At 38.0% G+C, this 26575-nt stretch overlaps 1 protein-coding gene and 1 long non-coding RNA gene across 3 annotated transcripts in view; one reads left to right on the plus strand and one right to left on the minus strand.

Annotated features, from left to right (window-relative positions):
* The window catches only part of LOC311443437, a 139722-nt gene that overhangs the window by 66367 nt on the left and 46780 nt on the right, over positions 1 to 26575 (plus strand). Inside the window, exon 6 of one of the 2 annotated variants that reach the window (XR_014697271.1) lies at positions 24749 to 25128. The exons of the other annotated variant lie outside the window; for it this stretch is intronic. This is a non-coding gene — a long non-coding RNA (uncharacterized lncRNA). Of the gene's footprint in view, positions 1 to 24748; positions 25129 to 26575 lie in introns of those variants that run through there. 2 annotated transcript variants of the gene reach the window in all.
* Positions 5065 to 25831, minus strand: PLA2G15 (phospholipase A2 group XV). The gene is made up of 6 exons (XM_084533598.1): positions 25625 to 25831; positions 17954 to 18110; positions 15445 to 15563; positions 13787 to 13885; positions 12166 to 12390; positions 5065 to 9154 (listed from the first exon to the last, which is right to left on the minus strand). The coding sequence occupies exons 1-6, from the start codon at positions 25764 to 25766 to the stop codon at positions 8643 to 8645; spliced, it is 1254 nt and encodes a 417-aa protein (XP_084389724.1). The 5' UTR covers positions 25767 to 25831; the 3' UTR covers positions 5065 to 8642.

Below are 26575 nucleotides of genomic sequence, written 5' to 3' on the forward strand. Positions count from 1 at the left end.
GACCTATACAAGAATTCTGTTTTGTCTGAGATGGTCAAACAAGAGTTTCAAAGATAATAATAGCAATGAAAATACCTAGCCTGTAGGCAGAGCATTTTCATGCAGCTCAATTTGCCATCTGGCTTGATGACTTTGTGGATCCTTACACTTTACTCACATAAGGTGACATTTTTAGTTATATACACAATTACAGTATGGTCAATAATTCTGCCTTCCCAGAAATGTTACTAAGTATGAGTCAGTGGTAAAAAGTTAAGTGAAAACTTAGAGGTACTTGAGATTTGTCCATTGTTCAGCTGCGCAGTAAGAAAACAGATCCAGCTGCATTCACAGATTTTTTAATATTTTCCCTTATACTCAGTATACAGTACTGTGAAATACATTTATACAGATACTCCGTCTAGTTGTTGAAAAAAGAATATATGTTGATAGAGAAGTATGTGCCCAATAGACAGATAACAAATCTTTAAAATTTAGCAGCTTAGATGTATGTTCTGTTGTTGGTGAACGGCTGCCATGCTTCTGCTTGGACTTCCAGCAGCAACATTCAATTTTGGATTTAATGCAAGCATGTAGAGGGGAGTGGACATATAGTTCTTGCCTCAGGTTCTTTCACTCAGAGTTTGAATCAAGCTGAAATTTCTTGCCTTTTACATCTAGATAGAACAATTCTTGTCTACTTGAAGTTCTTCTAAGAGTAGAATCTGCATAGAAATGCTCAAAACCAGCACATATTTTGCAGATCTCAGATCTTCAATGTAATCCTGCCTGGACTTCTCAGGTGAAAGTAGCACACATGCTCTTCAACATTACCACCAACAAATCCTGTAACTGTTATATACTAGTGCCCTCTACTGAATTTTTAATATAAGCCATTAAAGGCTGCATTATATCACCCTGAGAAGTCTGCAGAGCTTTCACAGACAAAAATGTAAATTGGAAAGAGTTGATATTCATGCAGAAAAACTGGATAATTTGAACTTTTCCACATATAATGACATATTTCCCAAGCCGAGTCATGGTTTCATTTTTAAGTAATTTGCCCACAGGTCTACCAGAAAGTCACCCAAAAGCAAGTAAATTCAACCCAAACTGTAAAGTCCTAATTCTTCTTATGTTTATGAGGATCATTTATTTTTGTCTTTAAAACAGCCAATCTGTACAGCAAAACTATAAAACAAAAGGTATTCAAAAGTCTCTGGAAGAAAATCACAATATATCTGAGCCAGAACACCACAAAGCCAAGCATCTGTATACATGAGTTCTCCCGTATTTTAGCTACTTTAACTACTTCAAAAAACAGTATCACGTCACGCTCAGACTTAAAAGCATACTCCAGTCACTTCTAGCTGCTCAAGTCATTTAAAAAAAAAAAAAAAAAAAAAAAAACAACTAGCAGATGTGAAATGAACCAAATTTGCTAGCTGCCTTCAAGCTGTACACACAGTTCTTTTCCGTGAACTGAGGGTATCTTATTAGCGAACCTCACTTACATCCAGTCTTGAAAGAAATGACATCAGAACAAATTAAGCATTAATCCTCCTAATACAGTTTCTTAGGAACCGATTTTTTTTTTCAGTATAGGAAAGATTTCTGCAGGACATAAGACACTTCAGCTCTGCTTACATCCCCCAATATTACAGAGTTTTCTGCATTCTCCTACATCACCCCTTTCTAACAGAGAACAGGGAAATTGAAGAAGCAAGAGAAAATGCTATAAATCTGTCATTAAAATAAAATAGATTCAGGTCAGGTGATAATTTCCTTGGTTCCATCATGCTTGGAAAGGGAATGTTTTACTTCTCCCTTCACTTTCACTGCCGTGACCAAGCTTTGCCATCCATAGCCAGGACACCCCACTGACCATTCTTTGAGATACTCCTCCCTCTAGTGGCTCCGTTAATATCTGTACTGCAAAGCCATAGCCAAGGTTTGCATTCCAGACAGCATTCCATTCATCTTTAAATCCTATTGTTGTTCCCCAGGAATGAAATAAATACTGATTTTGATGGCCTAAGAGTCCCTGGCACACAGAATTTTAACTGAAGAAGCAGCATATCCCAGGAGGAAAGCTGTGATTCTAGATGCAGTGTTTGAACATCAAATTTCTCAGGTATTTCCATACAAAGTAGAACTATTTTCTAAAAATTTCCATGAGACTTCATTAAAGCAGTTACAGACTCAGAATCATGGTATCATTGAGTATTCTGTAAATCCCCCTCCTGCTCCCCAATTAAAATCCATTATGTTTCTATGTCCTTGTAGTTAAAACAGACTTAAATGAACAAACAAAATGCTCAAAAGCTATTGTCCACTGAGAACATCCCATTTTCTTCTGTTACAAATTCAGCCTTTGGAAGCAAGTTTTACGATTGCATGCGGTTAGAGAAAGAAATACAGAGTTATTTTTAAGCATTTAGGAGTCAGTATAGTAGCATGTTCTAAAGCATTGTATAAACATCACCTAAGTTTAATATAGACCTGAAAAACAGAAAGCCAAAAAAAAAATAAAACTGACTGTCAAGTTCTTCTCAAAGCACTGTAGCAAGTTACCAGCAAAGACAGGATTATGACTGTTGTGGAAATGACTAGAAGCAGCCTCTCAGCCTTTTTCCCTGCAAGCTTTGATTACAAACAAAATAGATTGTGATTTGGCTTTACTGTTCAGAATAGTTACTTTTTTGCTTGTTTGTTTCAAGTCTTAGTTAGCTATCAGATTCATAGGCTTAGAACATGCACCCAAACTTTAACATTTATCACTTTTTTGAGAAAATGTAATTTGCCTTGAAATCTGTTTGCCTTGAAAGTCTGCCTTTGGACGGCCACTGCATTAGTAAAATCCACGTTCGTCTTTGACAAAGAGCATGTTACTGTTGATGTTACTGTTGAGGAGTAAGTCAAAAGCAGAATGAGAAACTGAAATAGCTGAGCATAAAGAAAAGGCACAATTAAACAGGCTCAACCATCTGTAGGTGCACTGCAGGAATGGGCCATTTAACAGTGGTTGTAAAGACTGGGTAAGGATATGCATAATACGCAACTTCCTCAAATTCATTAACTCTATCAAAACTAATAGTCATTGCATAAATTGGGCTATTGGAATATTTAACCAGCAAGAGAAACAGCTAAATTTCTAGTTGGATTGCCTTAAAGGCAACAAAATGTATTTTGTTTGCATTTTGAATTCATTTCCGTGGATAGATTTTATTTTTCAAGTTTCTTTAAGGACTTGGTTTTGTTAATGCTATTTATCGTGTTATATCTTAGTGTACTTTTCCACTTATGCAGCTTCTGAGCCCTGATTAACACACATGCTATTTCATGCTAAACATCCTTTCTCCACAAGGAGACTTTTTCTTCCACTTGCTTTTCTTGACTTTCTTTAAACTGGGTCAAGTGTTTATGCATCCACATGACAAAGTGCAAAAATGGATTAGTTCAGTAAAATAACAATAGCCACTAACATCTTACAAGGCCACAGGAATATTTTATTTATAGTTTAGCTTTCTAGAACCCTTACATTTAAAGTGACCTGTTGTTTTTTTTGTTGTTGTTTTTAGCAGTAGCTCTTCACAGCCCCTATAACTTATTATGCAGTCTTCAATTAAAACTCTAAATTTAAGAATTGGCGGCCATATTCAGAAACACTTCTAAAAATAACAAGTTATATTTATGATTGCTAGCTGGAGGTAAAACTGAGCTACATTGAGTACCCTTAAGTGGTCACAAAGTGTGAACAGTACTGGAGAAGCAGTATTAGAAGATTCTCCTCAGGAACTCTGGTGTTACACCTTGGCAAGTGACTTAAATGTAGACAAACCATTAAGACAAGCTTAACACCAATATTTTAGGTCAAACATAACTTACAAACTTCTTTGATTTCCTTGGCTCATACTGCATTGCACTTTTGCCTGAAGGATGCTGATTCAGGAGCGGAATATTTTGATTTAATTCTCATTAAACTAGGTGAAGCAAATGAGAAATTCAGCATATTTTTGAAAACTGTTTTTCCCTCAAAGCAAGTATGTGAGATTGCACAAGAGAATAGCATCAAGTAGTCTGTAAATACAAGGTTTTGATTTAAAAGATCTATGACAACCTAGGTCTTGCATCAATATTCTGTTACCACCCCCATGTAGGTTCAGCCTCTGCTTCTACTTTCCAGCTTCTTCTAAGAATTAACAAAGTGCTGTAATACAGGATTTTCCACATTTTAATGGGGAGCTGGAAGAAGGCCACATTCCCCTTCCTCCTGAAGTCATGTGACATCACCTTATCTTGAAGATAACATAGGCATAAACAAATTGGAATGGGATGAGATGTCCAATTCCCAGGGACTAGGGCACTGAGAGGAGCAGCACTTCCTAATACTCATTTTGTACTAGGCTTTACCATGTGAAAAAAGCCCTAACAAGGCAAATTTTAGGACTAACCTTTTTTCCCCGTCTCCTTATACCACAGGGCAGTGAGGCATCCTGACAAGCCACCAGCAGACTTACGCTTGCCCAACAAACTTTTAGAACACTTCAACAACATAAATAATTAACTTCTGATTTTTTTTTTTTGCCCTGCTGAATTATTCCCTATGCTTAAAACTTAACAACTGAACCACAGTGCACTTTTAATTGCAAAAAAGGTTTTATGCAACTGTGAAACCATGTGGGCAATTTGCATGGATTTGTGCATCAGTTTGGAAGCCAACAGTATAAAGACAATTGCTAGCATCTGGGACATTTCAAGTTTGAGGAACTAAGCTCAAAATGGTGACCTGAAAAGAAGCATAGAGCATACTGAGAACATTTATTGCTTAGAAGATGAACAAGAAAGAAGCAAGCAAAAAGGAATTGAGTAATTTCAGCCCCACATCACAAAAGAACAATTAACAAGAGAGCTTTAAATGTGCTGAGGGGAAGACATAACATCAGAAGACAATAGGTGTATTTGGAAGACGAGCTAAGAAACAAATGTGAAAAAGTGAGATACCTCGAGAATCTCTTGAATAAAAGAACTACAGCAATTTAACTTCGTATCTGAGAGGCGAGACATTCACAACAGAACACAGGCTGTATTAGATCAGTTTTATTATGTTATCAAAGTATAACAGTAAAATATTCAAAATCTATTGACCGCATTCATACACAAAAAGGGCATATAAAATGTTAGGTCTCAGAATATGTTCCATACAAAATACTGTTAAATGTAGAGCAGCAAAGTCATTGCCAAACATTCCCTGAATTTACGAGGGCCTCGAACACACTGTGCTCCAAGAACTACCTTAATATCAAACATTCCTTCCTTTGGTCTGCAAGTCCTTTGCAATTATTGCTAGTTGTTGAAGCCTTCTGTGTTTTAAACAGAATCACATAGTGACTCTGAGCCACTTCAGAAGTATTACAACGACAGCTGAAAGTCCCTTCAGCATTTTCTATACATTGTCAAAAATAAACATATTTGGTCCTCAAGAATATTTTTTGGTTTCTGAAAATATCCTGGAAGAATAAAACATAGTATAAGTTATGGAAAGAGAGAGACATGATCCATATGTGTTCAGTATAACAAAGACATGTCAGTAGAATCAAAGTTTTGAACTGTGCAATGTGGCAAAGCACCAGAATTACTCCTCTTAAGGAACTTTCACATTCCCCTCTTCCCTTTAAGATGTAATTCTTCTTACAAAAATCTAGAATGCTCAAGTGCTACATGGCAGTAGCAAGCCTATGAAGAATGCTGAATACTCTTGCCTTGTAGAGGAATATGCCTGAGTAAGCACTTCTCAAAGGGCTGAGTGAAGTTGTTCAGTTTCAGTGATTAGAGTAATGTTGCTTGCTGCATTCACTTCACAGCCATAAGTCTATCCCAATATGCAAGAAACAGAAAATTAAAGGGCTGAAGATAGTTTGGCAGAAAAAAAAAAAATCAGAGGTTCTGAACACAAAACAGAGCTACAGTCTGTAGAACCATCAGATCAAACTCAGAAGCACTGTGCTTGTGCTAAGTGTGCACATTCTCAGACAATATTTCATAGTAACAAACAGGAAGCCAAAACCAAGGCCTGAAAAACTTTCATATTCAACATTTTTACCAGAATAGCTAACAAGACACAAGCACAGACACTGTTGGACTTGTCCACTAATGGAAAGCTAAGGATATAGATTAATGGTTTACAAGTCTTCAGGTCAAGAGATGTAGTCAACTGATTTCAGAAACAATACTAGATCCCAAAAACTAGAAAAGAATTTTTTTTGTACCCAAAAGAGAAATATTAAAATTTGAAAAGCATCTTCTAGAACAACATATTTTGGAACTTTAAGCTTAACTCTCGGTATGAGTCTGAGAATGTGATTAATTAAACAGGTAAGGAGCTAAATGAAACTTAGATACATTCTCCAGATGAGGTTAAGAACTGTTTGCCTACGTCCCTTTCTCATTTCTCAGCCCTTGATGCTGATGTTGGTGGCCTGCAATACAGCCTCCAGCTCCACTCATTCAAGTGCTTATTGACAGGCATTCTACTTCAGCAAGAAATAAATTGTGAAAAACTGTTGTCTAATTTCTTTCTGTTGCAAACCAGTAACATATCAATTTATTCACAAATTGAGTCAGACCACAAGGAAGAGCTTTATCTTTGAGCAGTCTTGGAACACAAGCCTGAAGCTTAACCAGCTGACAGCCCTGCACAAAGTAGAACACTTGGCTGAAGGACTTGTGTGCTGCCTGCTTCCCACCCCTCCTCATTTCAGCAGTAACCAGTTTTAAGTGGCTCGGGACAGCACAGTAGTTTCTCTGGAGAAGTCCAGACAATATAGCTGCTGAAATATAGGTTCCCAGGCAACTGATGACAACATACACGTTCCATTTTTAACATCAGAAAAGTGTCTTCTCCCTCAACCAAAGTAACAGGGAAAAACGCAGGGGAAAAGTGAAGCTACAGAAGCAAGTTAGAAACCTAGGAAGATATTTAGCTTATCCATGACCCTAGCTTGAGTTGTTCTGGATTTACAAATCATTTCGGAAATTAAATTTAAAGCTTTAAACCTACTTCTTGTGCCAAAAATATTTCCTACGGTAATAAGAGTTCAAACCTGTCATTTCAACATACCTTATTCTTATATTTGATAGTAGTAAGCATTTTATGCATGCTACAGAAATAGTTAAAGTTTACCCTTCAGAGAACTTCAGTTTCATAAGTAGTGAATCCTTAATGCTTCTCATGAGTTTTTAGAACTCCTTTTTCCTGGAAGACGTAGCATTTTGAAAGCATTCAAAGTTGTTTTCTGAGAACTAAATAGAGTCTAACTGGGTGGCTAGTTTTAAAGCAAGCAAGAAGAATCTTCCAGTGACATTTTTCCAGTGGGACTTCTATAATCAAGGTTATAAATACCACGGCCTTTACGCCATCATTTCTGTGTAGTTCAAAGCTGAAATATTTTTTCTAAACACTGAATAAAACAGTACTGTAGTAACAGAGTTGCATGTTTGGCAATTATCTAAACAGTTAAGGAACAGAAATTGAGATCTCACCTTCTTAAAACAGCAATTATATAACTCAAATTCAGTTCCCATAGATTGCGTTTTGAAGTTTGAAGTTCCTTTTCAACTGAGGGCAACATTGATCCAACCACTGCTTGTCCAGTAACTGAATAAGAGCTTAAGTATTTGAGAACAAGGCTTGTATTTTATACTAGTGCTACACTGGCTTCCACTCCATGCCGTTTCATCTTCCATTTTAATGAATGCCCACCATCCATTATCATTTCCACTACTGGAGATCTTTTGCAACCTGAAGTGCAATTCTGCACCATATGTATTGTTTGCCTGCACTCAATTGTATTAGCTTTACTTTACATGCTAAAGAATTTACACAGCTAAAGAAGGGTATTGCAAGCCCCAGCCACAGCTGAACTTCTTTCCTTCATGGATAATAATGCACCAGGATAATAATCCTCAGATTCCTGATTAAGTCATTAGGCTCTAGAAGTCAATAAGCAAACAACTTTAAGCAAACAACTTTTTCCTCTTTCTTAAGAAAAAAAGTACCTAATGAGAACCTTCAAATAATTAACACATTATCTTTCCCCAAGAAGCTGTAACAAAAGAAAGGCTGGATATGACAAAAGGTCATCCAGTACCTGGCAAACCTCCTGTCTATCTTACCTAGTAGATATGTACATTTACAAACTAAGGCAGTGGGAACTGTGGATCAGAATATGCAAGACCCTTTAGAAGGAATTTGCTGTGCTTCTCAAGTTATTAATATCCTTCCCTTGTTTCATGGGAGTCAGATTGCAATCCTTCCCAGCCCTCCTACTCCTAACCCTAAAAGGCCACACAAAGGAGAAATCATGTAGTACGTGCAAGGGGCTGCACAATCTCCAAATGAAGGTCTGTATGAATACTGGACACAATACTGGAGGCACCAAAATGCATATTTGACCAGGTTTTCAAAATATGAAAACACCATGAAGCATCATGAACATACATCAGAGACAACCATTTAGGACACCAACCAACTTCTTGAACACAACCTTAAAAAAAAAACAAAATAAATAATTCAAATAACTAAATACCAAGGGATTAAAAGGCATTTCCCTTACTTAAGGGAAGGCATCACAGGTGAGGAAAATAATTGTCAACACAAGGTATCACAAATTAAAAAGCAGCTTTTTCACATAAGAGATAGTAGTATCATTTGATAGCATTTGAATGTGCTCATTTCCTGAAAGCTCAAATACCACCACTTCCTGTTTTTGCATGTCCACCCACTTTTGACATTGCAAGGCACTCTGTAAGTTTACTGTACCATCCCCATCACTGTAAATAATCTTGGGCTCTTTGTCAGGAAAGCTTTCATAATGGAAGGAATCCGGTGTTTCTACGCCAGTACCATAAAGACAGTGTATGCGCACACCAGGTGGTTTCATCTGGTAGACCAAGGGTTCAGTGTCTTGTCTCATGAGCCAGCCATCTTCAAAATTGATGTCCCTGTAGAATTTTTGGTAATCCCGAAGGGTATAGTTGGCCGTAGGTGTGGTTACAAAGACCTTATCTGGAGGCCATGTGTAGTTGTAGGGGAGCATCCAATTTGTGGAAACTGCTGATCGCTGCTGATCTCGAATCTTGAGTGAACTGATGACAGGTATTCTGTTGTTGTCACCTTAAAAAAAAAAAAGAGGTAAAATTACATTATACATAAGACAGTGCATGACCTCATAGCCAGAAGCAATTAGTACCACTCAGTGATAAATCAAAAAATATTCCCTTTGCTTACACTGAAAATTGAAGAAGTTTTTCATTTTTTGATTGTCTCAGCAATCAACTTCTGCAAACTTCCAATAACTTACAAATTTACGTACAAGTTAATGACTATGAATGACTGACAAACCAAGAGTACTGCTACCTTAAAGGTCTTAAATTATCATACACCCAATAAGCCTCAAAATTATTCAATTTTATCCCATTTAGGTTTAATACAGTATACTAGTGTTTGATCAAAACATTTGAAGAATAATATTTTTTTGTTGTTGACATCAAGACTAGAACAGACTGCCAAGAAAAATATATAAAGATGGATCAAATTAACATGTGATTACGTTATAACTTATATGCTTTCTTCAGATTGTAACCACTACTCATGTCTTTCTCCCCCCAAATTAAAAGCCACTTAATAAATAGTATGCATAGCAATCACTGGAATTTATTTATTTTATTTTATTTTTTGAAACAGTTCTGAGATCAGAGGTGTGTTGTTTTTTTTTTTTATGGTGACTGATCTGACCTATTTTCTATCACAGTGGCTAGCACACCTCAATTCTTTTGTCAGCTGAAACTTGAATCTGATTTTTTATTATTAGGTTCAAGTAGTTACAGCATGTCGTTATTCATGTCAACAGAACCTTAAAAATCAAAATACCAAAACTGCTGTTCCTGAAACAGCACCAAAGCATGTATTTTTCAATTCCATAAGGTGGCACTGTCGGTTCAGGAAGACAAGCTAAAGCACAGTATTTACTGCCATTTTCAGGAGGATTGCATGGAGACATTACGAGAATAATCCTGGGAAACAGATAGAAGGGAAACTCAAGAGAGCACAGCAAGAATTACAGAAGTCCTTAAATGCATTTCACATTACTGTGTGCTGTAAATACTTAGCTGTGCACACTCACCACTAAGATACCAAATACTACATGCAAGTTTTCAGCAATAAAATCTTGAGTTACAAACCTAAAAATTAGAGAAGTCTACCAAGTTGTTTATTCTACTTGAAATAAACAAGTACAGAACCTGACACTCTGCTCCAGCCTTTTCTTTCAGAATTGCTTGTCAAATCTTACACTTTTTCCTGAAGTGCAGAAGTACTATAAGGTCAAGACCACACTTAACACCAGCAGGCACCGACATTATGGTATATAAAATATTAGGTCTAAAGACAACGTTGTCAACATTTCAAGCTGACAATCAGAAAAAAGAACAAGTGAACTTTGCATCTATGCTTGCCGTATGTAAAACAGGAAGAGCATCCTCACTTTATTGGCAATACAATTGTTATAATAAAAATACCAATCCTGTGAAGCACTTAAATATGTAGCAGTCAGCAACACAGATCTAGAGACAGTAAATTTCCACTTGAGTGCTGCTTGCCACTTGGATAACAACCATGGATTTAATATCAAGTCCTAGCCATTAACATACTATAAACAGGAATGGGAACAGACAGAATGCATTTTTTTGCTTGAACAAAGCTTGCCTGATGTTTCCTCCAGGAATGCAGTACTTCTGCTAAAGCAACAATTCTTCTGCATGCCAGTATCCTGATAGTTTCAGAAACATGCCAGACTAATGTAATCAAAACATTAACACCTGATGGTGGTGATTTTTTTTTTTAACCTACAAATGTTTAGGAGACAGAACTAGCCTAAGAATGGGCATTCTGATGCCTCTATACTATACTATGCCTCTTAAGTTTCCTACATCTTGACTTTTCTGCTCCAAACCATGAAGTTTAATACTACAGACATACAAATTAAGAGATGATTATGTTTTAGTAAGAATCTATTCATTAGATGTATGTAGCTAGCTAATTTGGATGAGATGCATTATAATGGATAGACAAAATATGAAGCACTGAAATTTAATTCAAAGGGAATCCGAGACTGAAATTGCATAGTCTTTTCAAATTTTATGAAGGTATTCTTAACATTGCTCACTTTCTGCCCTTTCTATAGCATACAAGCTTGTCAGACAAAGCCTGTGGAAAGAAGGAAGTCAATTTATTTTTATCGTATCTTACAGTGCCACTGCAATAGAGTAAACAATGTACAACTCAATACAAACATCTGATTTAATATATCTATAAATATATATTTTAAATAACTGAGTTGTGCATTCCTGTTCAGAATCAAATTCCTTTGCTAAGCAAAGCATTCTTTTGATTTGTCCATGCATGGCTGGCAGTTGCTTTGTGCTCTGCATTTTGATGAAGCCCATTTCTGACGTCAGCTTTGTTTGGGAAGCAACCAATAACCAAAGCTAGCCAAACAAAAGCAAAGAAACAGCAGGACAGAAACACTACAAATTAAATGCTAAAAACACAATAACGTTGTTTTGCTGTGAAATAGTAATGGTGTAACATGATGTGGTAACTGAGCTTTCTCTCAGTTGTTTGCAGTTGCATAGTGAAAGACTTTTTTTTTTTTAAACCAAGCTATAACTTCAGCAGGCATCTGTGCTCTGGGCACCACACCACTTCATTGCATGTACCAGTTCCCCTTCATGTTCATATCAAGCAGCTGTATGATATTTAATCAAAGGCAACTACTGAATGCTCTAGAGTCCATGTTGGCTTAGCAATACTGGACAGAGAACAGGCAGGCTGCAGGCAGAAGTGACAGAAATAAGAGGCAGCAGGTCAAACAGCAGCTGTTTGTATCATCTGCTGAAAAGTTAAGAGGGGATGCAGCTCCTAATTAAGGGATGTAAAAACTTGGTCTATTCCCATGAATGGAAAGATAGTCTGGCCACATGACTTGAGACATCAACTTGCCACCACTTACAAAAAATATTTTAACTTCATAGTACCTTCTACATTCATCCTCTGGTCTTACAGTAAACCATTTAGTGTATTTCATGCTACTTATGAAATGCACTGCAAACCTTCAAATTACCTACCTGAAGCCAGCACACGGAGAGTTTTAGCCACTCCTCCCCAGGGAGCACCTAACGACACGTAGTCCTTTATGTACTTGTCTTTCCATTCCTGAGTCTGATGGTTTAGGAAGTACAGGGTGTACATGTTACCCATACTGTGGGCAATTAAAACAACAGGACTTCCATACTGCTCATACAATAACTCTATCATCTTGCGAAGGGCCACAAAATAGTCTCCATTCTCATCTAATGGAGAAACACACAGGTCACACAGTTATAATCACTAATTGTCGCTGCCATCTTTCAACACAATTATTTAAAAGGTAATATTTTGAAGCAAATCAAAACCAGTGCATCTTTACATCAGTATTTTATGAAAGGCTGATGTTTTAGGACTGTTTCATAGAAGTAGGAAGAAACTAATATATTTTAGAACATTACTCCATTTTTTCCTACCTTTAAAATAAATTTAAGATGAGATTTTCTGGGAAATATCCCATGCTGATGGAATGCTAATTTTCCTCCCACAAAAAATCAACAGTGGAATTCATTTGGAGTCTAAAATAATTGTGCTAATGCAGAGTTTTGGAAAAAAAATCTGAACTTCCTATGAATTATATTTTTTTTCTTCCCCAAAAATGTAACAGTTTTGTAGATCCAGGAAGATTCATCATTTCATGAAAGTACAAATAAAGGTCAGTCTTTTAAAGTACGCATGAACCTTTTAACAACACATCTTCTATAAGCAAAGTTATCCCTAAATAAGAGTCTTTGCAGATTCCTGCTGGCACAGTATACTTCATTTCTATTAGATGTAATTAAATGAGCTTTAAAATGAAGAGGGGGAAAGAAAAAAAATAATCAATAATACCTTTCTATAACCCTGTAATAAGATACCAATTCTATGTGTCAACTGCAACAGAAATTTAAAGCGGTCACATCAGAAACAAAAGTCATCGTTATTGATTTTCCTTCAGGCAGTATTCCTGGATGCCAGGGTTACATGCTTCAGTTTTGTGGGCCAAAGCAAACTTGATACTAGAATATTAGTATTAATAAAACATATATACTATTTCTTCAATATGCTTCACAAGCTATGAAGAATCTACAAACCACTTGTGCTAATGTGGAATAGAATAAGATGAAAAGTACTATGTTCTAACACTTACATAAAAACAAACTTAAAAATCGTAGGCAGCACCTCTCATTGTTCAGTTTTAAGGACACTAAATACAATTTATTCCTCAGGATATAGTTCAGGCAGTTCTGCTAGACTTGGTGTGACACCAGAATCAGCAAAGTGATACCCTTAGCAAAGTTCTTTCTGAAGACTGATAATGTAGAGTTTGGAAATTCCATTATTAATGCACGATGGGGAGGGGTGGTTTTGTGGAATTTGGTGGGTTTTGGTTGTTCTTTTTTTTTTTTTTTTTTAGGCAAATCTTAAGTAGCAAATCATTTAGAGAAAAAAAAAAAAGACCATACCACAGAGCTTTCATCAGAGTCTAGGGATACCAAGGCCCTAAGAACTAGTTAAAAAGAAGGTTTTAAGTATAATACTATAACTAGGATGAGGGGACAGGACCCAAAACTCTTTGCTTGCTTGGAGAGTCAAGAAAGTTTGTTCAAACAAGAAATTTACTTGGTGCCTTTCGCCAGTCATAAGGTGCTCCTCTTACATCTTCATCACGTGTGTAGCCCCAGTCTACTAAACTCTGCACCAGCATATAGAAGTAGCTGCCTGTAGACATAAAATCAGAGAAATATAACAGTGAAGAGATCAGCATTAGAAGCAGCCATCATACAATTACAATGTGAGTTCTGGATGCATTGCCTACAACTCTATAGACTGATAGACATTAAAACCCTAACTTTAATCAATCTGACAATCTAAAAAGCTGCATATTAAGCAAAATGAGTTATGCTTACTGTCCCCCAAAAGAAAAACTACTCTTCCTAAAAAATTCTTCCTAGTTGGCCACAGCAAAAGATGTCATACACAGCAGGGACAACTTTTCCCTCAGCATAACTGGCCCTTGAACTGTTTAAAAGGGAAATTACTACATTACAGTCCTATCTTATGTTGATTGCAGATGGACTTCAGTTGTGGCATATAATACATTCATAAATGTTGGCAAATTCTGTATCAATTATTAGAAACAAAAAGCTCACAGCATACCCCAGGGCAAAACTAGAAACTACCCAAAGTTATTTTCCTATCCATCAGTTAGCAGACTGAGACAGAACGTAAAGCTTCAAAAGCAAAGAAGGGAAACACTCGCAGACTGACTGCAAGTATCTGTGTTAAGATGTTATGTATTACAGGTTTTGAAACATAGGATGCAAGTATTACCACAATTAAGGGCACCTAGTAACACTTTAGGAAGTGAAATGTCAAAACATCCTGTTGAATATCACAGCCATATTTACATTTTGAGCAATGCCTCAATCCTTAGTCTTGAATGCTTGAATGTCCCTGAAACAGACAGAGGCAGTTTTAAATATGGCCCTGTTCTAGTTATAACGGTTTATGAAGTGAAGATCACCAAGCACAGTAGTGCCCTTTTGGAGACAGCTCACTATGGAAAAGAAAAAGAAATGCATGCAATTTAACAGGGACCATTCTACAGTGAAGCTCAGTACATTACTGGCTATTAAATTACTTAAGCCATTAGCCACAGCTAACAACTTCTCACATAAGGTTACCAGTATTTTCTGAAAGACTCCTGGGGAAAAAAAAAAAAAAAAAAAAAAGAAACTGCAACCAAACACAGTAATGCAGCAATCTTTTGCAGCATGACTTTAATTATTCTGGCACTGACAAGAGACAGGGAGCTGCAAAGTGATCCCACGTCCCCCAAGTCCATTACCTCATTCTCGATACAAGAAGAACACTATGCTCAAAACCAAGCTGAAGAAGTGTTTATTTTGTATTTTGCTTGTCAAGCTTCACTCCCAAAATTTTCTAATCAATCCATCCCATTTTCTAAAAGTGTCTTCAACATGCCTACTCAAGTTTTATCCAGAGATCTTCAATCTGGCACAAGACTAAATAAGTTTTCTTGTCTCAACCCATCAGGCCAAACAGTGGACAAAAAGGTATACAATAAAAACGTTGAAAAGCCAAGTGAACCATGTACTACTCTACTACAAAATAATATATATATATATATTTAAAAAAAAAGATATTTCTACCTGTAAATAGAACTCAATTTGAAGTCAAATTTCAGTGGTTTGTTATATAAAGACATACTAGAAATCCTACAAGTGACAAAGCATTTCAAATATGCTTCTACATACCAACACTCCTTTTACTTGGGTCAAGAAATTCCAAAGAAAATGTCTGCCCAAAGCCTGGGACTCTGATATCCACTCCATCTGGTGGTTCCGTTATCTTACTCGTTCTGTTATATACCAGCCTGGAAGAAAAAAAAAAAAAAGAAACATGAAGCATGTCATATTACCACATGACAGCTCTCAGCTACGTTAGGTCTTTCACTGAGTGCAGTAACAAGAACTTTAAGTGCTATTACCCAGAAGTAAAAAAAAAAAAAAAAAAAACACAGGCAAACATAAGAGTACTCTAATGGCTAAGTGGTTTTACAATGTAAACAATTATTCTAATTAGTTTTTAGTTTTAGATTCAGCATATAAGGCATATCTTGGAATCTCTTTTAATCTTGGAATACAGAATTATGCCTAGACTTCTATTTCAGAACAACATAAGCTTCTTAGTATAGTTCTACACCATTTCACCTTGCATCAAGCCACAAAATAGAGAAAACTTGTCAAGAATGTAAGAACAAAAGGTGCAGCAGTAGAAGATAAAATACCTTTAAAAAAAAAAAAAAGATAACAAGAATTCCCCTAGTTAAAAATAATTCATTGTGTTTAATTACCAGCAAAAGGAAGCATTTGCTATTTTTTTGACTAATAACAATTGATACCTCAGGTAACACATGTAGGCATGAAGTGGTTTTTAGATAATTCCCCCTCCCCAGGCTACAGAATGTAAAGCATCAAATTTAAAACTTCACATTGATTTTCCAGTGGCGCACAAAAATTGAAATTCTGCAATCACTGTTCTTGTTTTTCCCCTTTGTTGCTTTGTGTGGTAGATCTGTTTAGTCTTTCAAAAGAAAGTGCTAAGCTGCTACTAATTAGCTATGCAGAATCAATTTTCTATATACAAGTAACACAATGAAAGCTAGTTAGGAAAGATACAAAGTGTTATTTTTGACAGAAGGAACATTAAGTTTAGAAAGATTTTTAAATCAAAGTTTTCAGCTAAGAAACCAAGTGACTTATCCCTCTGGCATTCTATTTACATTATAGAATATATTTGGGTCCATATGTTTATAGTACTCACAAAGCTACAGGCAGAGATTTGCTGGAGACATAACATTACTTGGAAGAGGCTAAGATCAAAAATTACTCTGAGGCCACACAAAGTTCAAAATGGAAAGTGAGTGACAGATTATTTTTAAGATGTCACAGCACAGTGGCAAGATGCCCTTCCTCCCATTCTTGCAAATGGATTTCAAAACAGAAGATAAAAACAGCCTTTATGTCAATTTCTGCTCTGCATCTTTAAAAAATTTACGTCCTTTTATGTCAAAGTTAATACTGCAATGCACACAACCTGGGACCTCCAGCAAGTACTCTAGCTTATCAGTTTTAGTACACTCCAAACAAATGCAGTCATGCTTTGGCTCCTGAATTCCTAATTGCAACTTAAAGTGCTGATACACATTCACATGGTGTTGCATTCTTGAATGCATTCATACACTACTCTTGGAAGCCTTTACATTTTTCATACTCCTCTTTCCTTGAATACTCAGTGTTACCACCCATAAAACCATAGAAAAGACACAGGGGATTCTGCCTAACCAAGAGAAGCAAAAAATATTTATTGAGGAGGCACTGCAAAGCTGTCTTTCCATAGCATAAGAAGTTGCAGTAATTTCATTATGGAGAAAGATTTAATCTCTAGTTGCAATACTGTGATTTTTCATCATCCCAAGAAGGAAAAAGGGATTTTGGATTTCAGTCCCATGTCAGGGCCTTTCACATGCAATGAGTTTCTGCCAAATCCATAACTTATAGTTACAGTGATCAACTCTATAAAGCTATGTTAAAGTTATACTGCCAACCAGCTTAATACATTCATGTAAGAGAAACATGCCAATATAGTATTTTTTAATTGCACAAGATAAATATTTATTTTCCTTACAGATATTTATGATTTTTACATGAACATTAATGAAGCAATAAATGATAAAATATCCCATAAACTTTAAGTATTGACAATTAGTAGAGCCAAAGTAATTCTGGTAAAACTTCCAGACTGCACTTAAAGGATCCCAGGCACCTCAGCTGCCCACAAAACTGCTCTGACGACATACTGCCAGGAAAAGTGCAAGCTCACGTTCCTATCTTGCCTCTCTCAGCTGCCCAATGAACCTCCTCCCCACTTACTCATCAAAACTTAAGTAACTCATCAAAACAGCAGCAAATGTTCTGCTTTAGATAAGCCTACAGAAGCCTGGTAAGTGCCCAAGCCAACATGTGGTAACTGGTAGTACAGGGAGGTGGCAGAAACTAAGAATCTCATTTTCTTCAGGGATGATGAGCTACTGCACATGCAACAGAGCCACATCCTGCAGTTCAGCCTGTTACTCTGCCTAGCAGAAATCCAAGTCATTTCTCTCACTGAATCAATGAAAGAAACTTAAGGTGGCAGTTCTGTACAAAGCAGATCAGCTTAGGGAAAGAGGGTAACTGCAAAGAGCAACATATCTGGCCTTACCTGATATTATCAATCCAGCAGTCAATGATGACAGGCAGGAGCAATTCTAAATTCAGCCAGAGTGTAAAATAGCTGTCCGTCTTCTTAGAGCAGAGATAGTGCACTACTGATGGCTTATCTAATTTTGCCTCCAGCTGATTACCTAAGTCCCCCGGAACTGAAAGATATAAGGAGACAGTAAAATGAAAGGGCATAACATTTTTGGTTTTAACATTGTAATGCTGCAGTCCTCACATCCAGTGTCACTGCATTCAGATGTAACAGTTATGTAATTATTTTTATTCAGTTAAAGGAAGCATTGCATACATATTTCCCACAGAAGAAATTTAGTTTCTCACACACAAAAAAAAGCATGAAAACATGAGCTGGGGAGCCACCATGTACGATAACTCTGGATGAATAGTTCCTAACTTCAAGGAACAGACAGTATAGGAACAGGTTAGCTTAAGCCACAGGTATGAAAAACACATTATCTCAGACATTGCCAGAATTATCCATGTTTAAAAATGAAAACTGAGTCAGGATTTTTTTTCCTGCAGGTAATACAATTGAACATCTTTCTGTTCTTTCTAAAGAGTTGTCTGCAAACTGAATTTGACACAAAAGCGAAAGTAAAACTTAAATGGAATTATCACCTCCTACAGCACTTCTATTACACTAAATTTAGTTGGCTACTGTGCTAATCCAAATGTGTAGTTACATGTTGTTATGAGTCAGGTTTGGATGCCGCAGTTTTGGTCTTTTTAAGTGTTTCAATACACTACTGATGTAAGGGAGGAATACTTGGAGGGAAGGATCTTATATTTGCACCTTCTCCAAAGTTCACTATTCTTAATTTATCATATGCTAAATGCCCATACTCCTTTAAGTTTTGTTTTCCTTTATTTTAAACACAAAATAAAGACAGTTCTAATTTTGAAGTAAGAATTTCCTAAGCTTAAAAGTACCACTGAAAATGTCAGCAACCAGTCCCCAGAGATAAACTTATATTTTATGACAAATCCCCCCCCCCCCGACTGGGAAGGGGAAAATACTGCATTAACTGAAAAGCTGGGTACTTCTTACAATTTTTTCCACCTTTTCAGCTCCTTTCTAGCTCCTTTCTTCCCCTCTCCCACCTGCCCACTGCCTCCCACCCCTCCCCCAACATGTACCTTTTGTGGGTTTACACAGCTGGATCCTATTTACATGTCAATATTTCATTTTGACGATTTATATGCAGGCCTATCCATACAGTTGCTCTCCCTCCTCTCTCCCCTTTAGTAAGGAATTTTATCAAAAACAATTAAGGCTTACAGAATGCTGATATTTAGCCAGGGCTTTGTATCTCTTAGGGGAACATTCAGTTTAGCTAGAAAGCAAGATATGGTTTCAATGACATTTACTGCAAAACCGAAAAAGAATGGAACTTCAGGTTAAGTACAGACGGTGACAACCACACTCTTCCTACCTTCAGCCACCACAGGTTGTGGCCCACCACAATATATACGTCAGGATTTCTTTATTGCCTGCCCCCGCTTTCTCATTAGGTGTTTCACATCTTTATTTCTGTACTCTTAAGTGAAATGTTAAAAGATCCAGTAGCTGACTACAGTTATATTTAGGTCATATTTCAAGGACACTGATTTACTGGAAAGCATAATAAGGAAGATTGTAGCATTGCATCACACCCTAGAAAAAGTTTACTGCAGTTCAGTCTTGTAACCTCACAAAACACTGTCTAGTTATTACTTATAGAAGTATAAGGCAACAGCCAGTTCAACAATCTCGTGCCTGTTCTGGCTGCTGTATCAGTGCTCTCAATTACAAACAGAACGGAATGTAGTTCTATTTATAATCAAACGTTCATGGCTGGCCAGTTTCAGCAGCAGACCTGCCAAGGACAAAACAGGTTGATTTTGTGTTCAGTTCTGAAGCAAAACAAAGTACACGAGTCACATTCTGTTCTATCCTGGAACCTCCTTTCCTTTAGTAAAAATCAAGTTCTTCCAGCAAAGATACCTTTCAAAAGCTTAGGCAAACACCTGGAATGTTATTTAGAGTTTTAAGAACTTTTCCAAACAGCACTTAAATAGTCATAAGTGCACCCATTTGGAGTAGGAAGACTCACAACTCCAAAGATTAAAATAGAGATACATTTACAAACAAGAATACTGAAAGCAGTAAACTGCATAAAGTCTCCCTTGGAGTTACCAGAGTGCTTTTAGATTAACTGCAAGTTTAATTTGGTTAGAATGTTTTATCCTCAAGCTTCTTGATGAAACAGGCTGTGCTCTTGTGTCCACCACAAAGATGAGAATCATTACATACTGGTTTTTGCTCACAAGATGACAGAGAACAGATGAGTTAACAGACATGGTAATTTTATGTAATCCTAAACAAAAGATAACGGACATGTTCTACCTGTGCCAGGCTACAGTACTACAGCTGAAGTATCACACGAAGGTATGATGTCTGTTTGTTTATAAAGCAGGTATTAACATAGTCTCCTTTCAGGTTTACGCTTTCATATTGTCCATCTGCTAATCACTACATTCACAACTGGTGTTTTGTTTTCAAAAGTATATCCTGCAAGCTAAAAAGGGTTTGTAGTAAAGCTATGGGGAACAAAAGGCAAATTCTGACTTTCCAAATTACAAAGAGAAGTGTATAATACCTTCAGTCTTCACCCCACACAATTTAACAGTGTTAATGATTTACAGTTGGCTGGAAAACCACTTCATGACTTTTTGATAAGTAACAGGTTAGAAAGCTCACACAAGGCGAATTCTGTAGGATAAGGACATACCTTTCTGATTTTTCTGAAATGGAATTTGAAAGCAGTCAGAGGAAAGAAAAAAAAAATCCCCTTTGCTTTCAGATCATACACAGAAAATACCTGTGGGCAGAATAAGTATTTTTTTTGTCATCATCCTCGTACCTACCAATAAGTAGCATTTCCAGGCCTTTTTGCTAGAATTATTGCTGACTGTTCTTACTTTTTAAGGCCCACAGACCGACTCCATAAATTTATAAGATAACTGGCAAGTGAAGTCCTGCAAAATACGTTGGCACTAGTTAAAACTGAGCATTCAGAAAAAGATCTCAAGTAGTACCATTGCTTCCCTAATTTGCAGGTGTTAACTAATAAACTGCAACACTTGGAAACAAACAGGGATTTCACATTGGGCAGAAAAAAAGTTTCCATTAGGTTTGATGATCTGTAAGTTCTAGCATTACTCTCACTTTTCGCAAAGGCTATAATCCCAACAGAACTCATTCTAATACATTTATGAATCTAATTAACTTCCAATGTTATGATATCCTTCATTGATTTTTGCCTCAACTTCCTTGAGGAAACTAGTAGATCTCCTTCCGTGATGTGTATTTGTTTAAGTTTTATGGAAAGCACATTCACAAATATGAGAGCTTAAGAGGATACAACTCCAAATCTAAGAATTCTAACAACCACCTTAGGATACATTGATACTCCTGTCTATAACACTGCTGAAGAGTTAGTGCTGATTGACTTCCCAGTAGAAGACAATAAGTAAATTGCACTCTGGAAAGTGACTTGCCTCAGTACCCCTCAGGAAACAGAACAGTCAACAAAACCATAAAGAAAAGGAATAATCCTTTATGATTTTAAGTTTCCTTGATACTTCCTTTTCCCCAAATTTTCCAATCTGGTAACTAGAAAATTTGAAAAATTTGAGAAGTCAGCTTTGAACGAAGAGGCTATCAGCTGGTACTTTTTTTTTTTTTTTTTTACTGCATTTATCTAAGTGGATATGCCTTTGGATAAATACCAGAACTTTCTTACTAGCTAATATTTCCACAAATAACTGAGAAGTTTTTAGTTCCAGAAATTAGCCTTCCTTCAAAACAAGTTATCTGGAAAATTCATTTGAAACTGACTGCAGTTCTCTAGGGAGAATGCCTCGAAGTTGCTTATAGACTCAGTGATAGACTTCCACAAAAAAAAGGCTTCTGTTTAAAATTAGGAACAAGAAAGCAAACAAGATCTCACATGATACTTCTAGATACCTCAGATCACATGAGGCATGAACAGTTAAATCACTCTTGACATTAGGCAGCTGACCATACAAACACACGCCCCTTAATTAGCAGTCAGCAGAAATTCAGACAAACCTCTTTTGCATGTAAATCAATTATTAACGAACTTCATTTAGGCATCTTTCTAGAAAACTTTAGCCAAGTACCTAACAAATTGTTTGCAGAGGGTATCAGAACATTGATATAGTAATTGTGTTGAGTCAGCTGTAAAAGGTAAAGAGTTCAGTGAATCCACTGCTGATCTTATAAGGACAGGTTATCGACCCCAAAATTGATAAGGCATAGTACATAGTGACTGTGGATGGACTATGTGAGAAAATGAGGTGGGAAGAACAGTAATAAAGAAAAAAGGAATGTCTTACTAGAAGACAAGTGGGTTGAATACATAACCCAGCTGATAAAAGAGCGCAAGATTATTATAATTGTGTGTGAACATGAAGCAGGTATCTAGAAACATTGGCACAGAATAAATTATTATTTTCAGAGATCGATATTGTCAATACAGCAAAGGTATTAAGTAGGCTGTCCTCATTGTTACAGGAAATTTTTGTGGATGAATATATCAGCCTGGCTGAATAGGAACACTTGGGAAAAAGAAAGAATTCAGTAGCATAAGTAGATCTCTCTTCCCCCAAAACACTTGAGGGAGTAACTCCAAGACAGTCGTCTTAGATTTTAGCAAACATTGTCTTTGATATCACACTTTCAGGCAGGGCTTGGGAAGTAAAGTTTTGAGTTTTGACTTTTACCTTATTCTTCCCTGGTTTCACTACAATATGAATACACTTTGGTGTGTTATTTTAAATCTCAGGGAAAGCTGAGCCAATTGCATTGGAGATTTTTTGCAATCAATTACTACCAACATCAGTTTGGTTCCTAGTCTTACTTCTTTCATATGTACAAACATGATCTTAAGAAATATTTCATGTTCAGACAATAACTCCTGCTACCAAGACACCATTTGATGCTGCACAGACCAGCTTTAGAAAACATCTTAATCTAAACAGAGCATTGCCACTCTCCGCATTCCTTGTGCCAGCTCCTTCATTAAGGCAATTCAGCTACAAAAATTACTCATTTCTTCCTCAGCAGGTTAGTGTTCTCCTGCTTTAGCAGACAAATGACTCTACAAAGTGGCCAATACATTGGCACAATAAAAGCAGAAAGAGCACTAATGAACTATTAGATTGGCTTGGCTGTTTCTCAGACCCACACTTAGGCCAGTTAGGTAGCTCCACGAATCTGAGATCTGTCATCAACGCAGAAAGAAAATCTCAGCAGCCATCTGAGGGTATCTACAAGGTTGTATCCAAGCAGCTAATCTGTTTGAAGATTTGAGAGACTTCCTGAAGAGTTATTTGCTATTTTCTGGGGAGCAGAATGACATTAACCACATAAAAGCAATGTCCCATATTTGCAGACTACTGCTCTGCTTCCTTCTCCATTACTTGAGTAAGCACAAGCTGCAACAGCAAGTTTGGTCATTACAGGAAAGTTTTGAAAACAAGTTACACTGGGTCTTATGACCACCACTGGTCTAAAACATTTATGAAACGATCATTATGTTAACAACCTTCCTTTAAACGCATTCCTTCAGACCAGATGGCCAACTTGCCATGAACAGAATAAGACTAAACTTCAAACTCCTTTTTCTGCTTAGAGGATTTAAAAAAAAAAAAAAAAAAACAGACCAAGAGCAAACGTGCAGATCATGACACCACACTTACTACAAAATACAAATATGTTCAAAATTGAAGGCATATGAAGAATTGAAGGTCTAGATACCAGCCTGATAAATCAGAAGAATCATCTTATAGAGACTCCAAAACCACCCCAGGCTTGTACAACCCATTTAACGCAGTCTGCATACACCTTAGTCTCCTGCATTTGTGATTCCAGGGCAATGCGTGTTTTTTGTTCCACCCTTCTTTCTCCCAAACACCTCTGCTAAGCCAGCACTTAGAATGCCTCCCTAAATGACTGTCCTAAATCTTCCTACCATCCTCATGGCAGTAATTCCTAAAAAGCTTATCTTAACATGTCACATACGCAAGAAGGGTGAAGAAAAGGTCATGAAAAGTTAACTAGAATCAGGATGGCAACATTTCATACAGGGCCAGCGAGTGACCAACAGTCACTCCTTCCTCTCCTCCTTTATTTGCTTGACCTTCACTTGCCATGTCATGTCTAATTGAAGCTAAGCTCTTGGTGCAGGTGTTTTCACAACGACGTTGATTTATACGCATCAAAAACCCCATGGTATTTTGCAAACATAAGTTACAGCAAGTGACTGCCTAAGAGCACCTACCTTCCCAAATGTACCAACAAGCCTGAAAACTTACGTTAACACCAACTGAATCTTCGTTTTCTGGACAGATAAGGACTGGACAGCAGAAAAGAGTAAATTTTAGAACAGACGCTAGAATAGTAAAAGATACAAGTTCTATAATGTTTGATAAAAATTAACAGCAAGAAAATCTGCACTCACTGATAAGTCCATGGTCAGCCACACATAGTTTACCCAGAGTTTCTCTTATGAAGAGAAAAATAGGTCAACCATTTTTTATTTTTTTTTTAAAAAAACATTCTTAGGTAATGTATACGCATATGATAGATCCATCAGCTAGAACTTGACGCTACTATGTTCAGTATCCCTTATCCCAATCACTTTTAAATCTTCCTTGATTCCTTCATACCTAGAGTTGAATATTGGGCAACTAAAACTGTTCTCTTCATCAGGAAGAAGCTTGCACTGAAGTGCCAAAGCTTATTGCTGAAACCCAGTGTTACAGAGTGGAGAGACAGCATAAAAGATTGCACCTAGCCTTCAGGGACAGCAGTCAGAGGACTTGTGTTCAGATTTTAACTCCAGACTCTTATGAAATCCTTTTGCTGCTTCTTCTTACGGCAAATCTGCTTGCAAATCTGCATCCTCTCAGTTAGCTCAGCCACCTGTGAAGATCTGTGAATTTGTACATGATGCTTGGCAGATAAACAATGCCTTCTGAAGAAGTTCTTGTTCAGCATTTACCCTTTTCCATTGGAAATTTGTAACAGTAGTTAAAAAAAAAAAATCAACAGAACCTAAGCTATTGTATGTAAATAGAGCTTAAACCAAACAGGATGTCTCTGTCTCTCAATGTTTAACCATTTTCTTCTCCTCCTTATCATCATCAGACCATCCGCTTACAGGACTGACTACTGACATTAATATCACCACATGCACCTGATCAGTGGGGATGCTTAGGAACTACACTATCAGTAGGCAAATTACTCTAACGTTTACTCACAATTCTTACCAATGGACACAGAGGGCGGCTAAAGTAATTACTCCAGACTTACAAGAAGGCTTTCTATGTATCTGTTAGTAACGACTTGGCACCCCCAGGCCAGCACTCCACACCAGTCTCTGTGCCACCAGATGCAACACGGCTGCCCCCAGCCCCACCTCTCGCTCCTGTCAAACCCCGAGGGGAACCAGGGGCACAAAGCAGCCCCCCAGGAGCCAGCGGCCGGGCGGAGAGCATCATAGGGCCGGGCCCCAGCCCCGGTTCACGGCGAGGACCCCAAAACCCCACCACCACCACCCCACAGGGGACTCAGCCCGGCTCTTACCCAGCACCACGGGCGGCCCCACGGGCCGGCGGCTCGGCAGGCAGCCGCCACCGGGGCAGAGCAGCAGCAGGAGGAGGAGGATGCTGAGGGCAGAGCTCCCTCCCGGGCGCGGGAGGAGCCTAGCGCCGGCCGGCGGCACCATTACCCCAGCGCATAACCCCGCGGCCGGGAGCCGGCGGCGCCCCGTCCCCCTCCCGGTCCCGTCCCGTCCCTCTCGCCCAGCGGGGCCGCCCGGGCTGAAAAGGGCTCGCTCCGCCCCGGCCCGGCCCCGGCACGGTGCCCGCCCCCGCGAGGAGTCACCAGCCGAGCGCGGAGAGCCCGAGCGCGGATTGCCGAGCTCCTCCTTTCCCCCTCCCCGGGCTCCGGTGGCGGCTCCCGGCCGTCGCCTCAGCCGCGCCGTGGGGAGGGGAGCGCCTCACGCGGCTGCAGCCACGGTCGTGAGATCGTGACGGGGCCCGAAGCCGAAGTAAGGGGTGTTTGCGTGTAAAACTAGGGCGGAAAGGCAGGTAGCGCATGAGGGGTGAGGTCTGGGTGGGTTAGGGAGAAACGCACCGTCCTACAGCTGTGAATTTTCGTATTACAAATTCGCAAACACATCCAGTATCAAAGGTTACAGGCGATGCCGTACTTCATGTTACTCAGGTGTACTGACGAGTGTGACAGCTGGTTGGTACACAGTATCATTAAGGCCGGGTGTTTGGCAATATTCAAAAAAAAAAAAAAAAAAAAAAAATTATATCTTTATCCCCGTAACAAGAACAGGTAGACGTGTAATGGCAAGATTTTAAATCCCAAAGGGACATGAGCCTTCATGCTTTGGCAATGCTGGTTACTAGAAGTTGTTTGCTCAGCCTGCAGTGTGGTGGGGAGTTGCAGAGGGGCCAAGGAAAGGTATCCATAGAGGCATGAACTACAAGGGGGAAGATAAAATGGTGCTTGGAACCGGTGTAA

The sequence above is a fragment of the Aythya ferina genome (genome assembly GCF_964211825.1).
Source record: "Aythya ferina genome assembly, chromosome: 12".
NCBI lineage: Eukaryota > Metazoa > Chordata > Aves > Anseriformes > Anatidae > Aythya > Aythya ferina.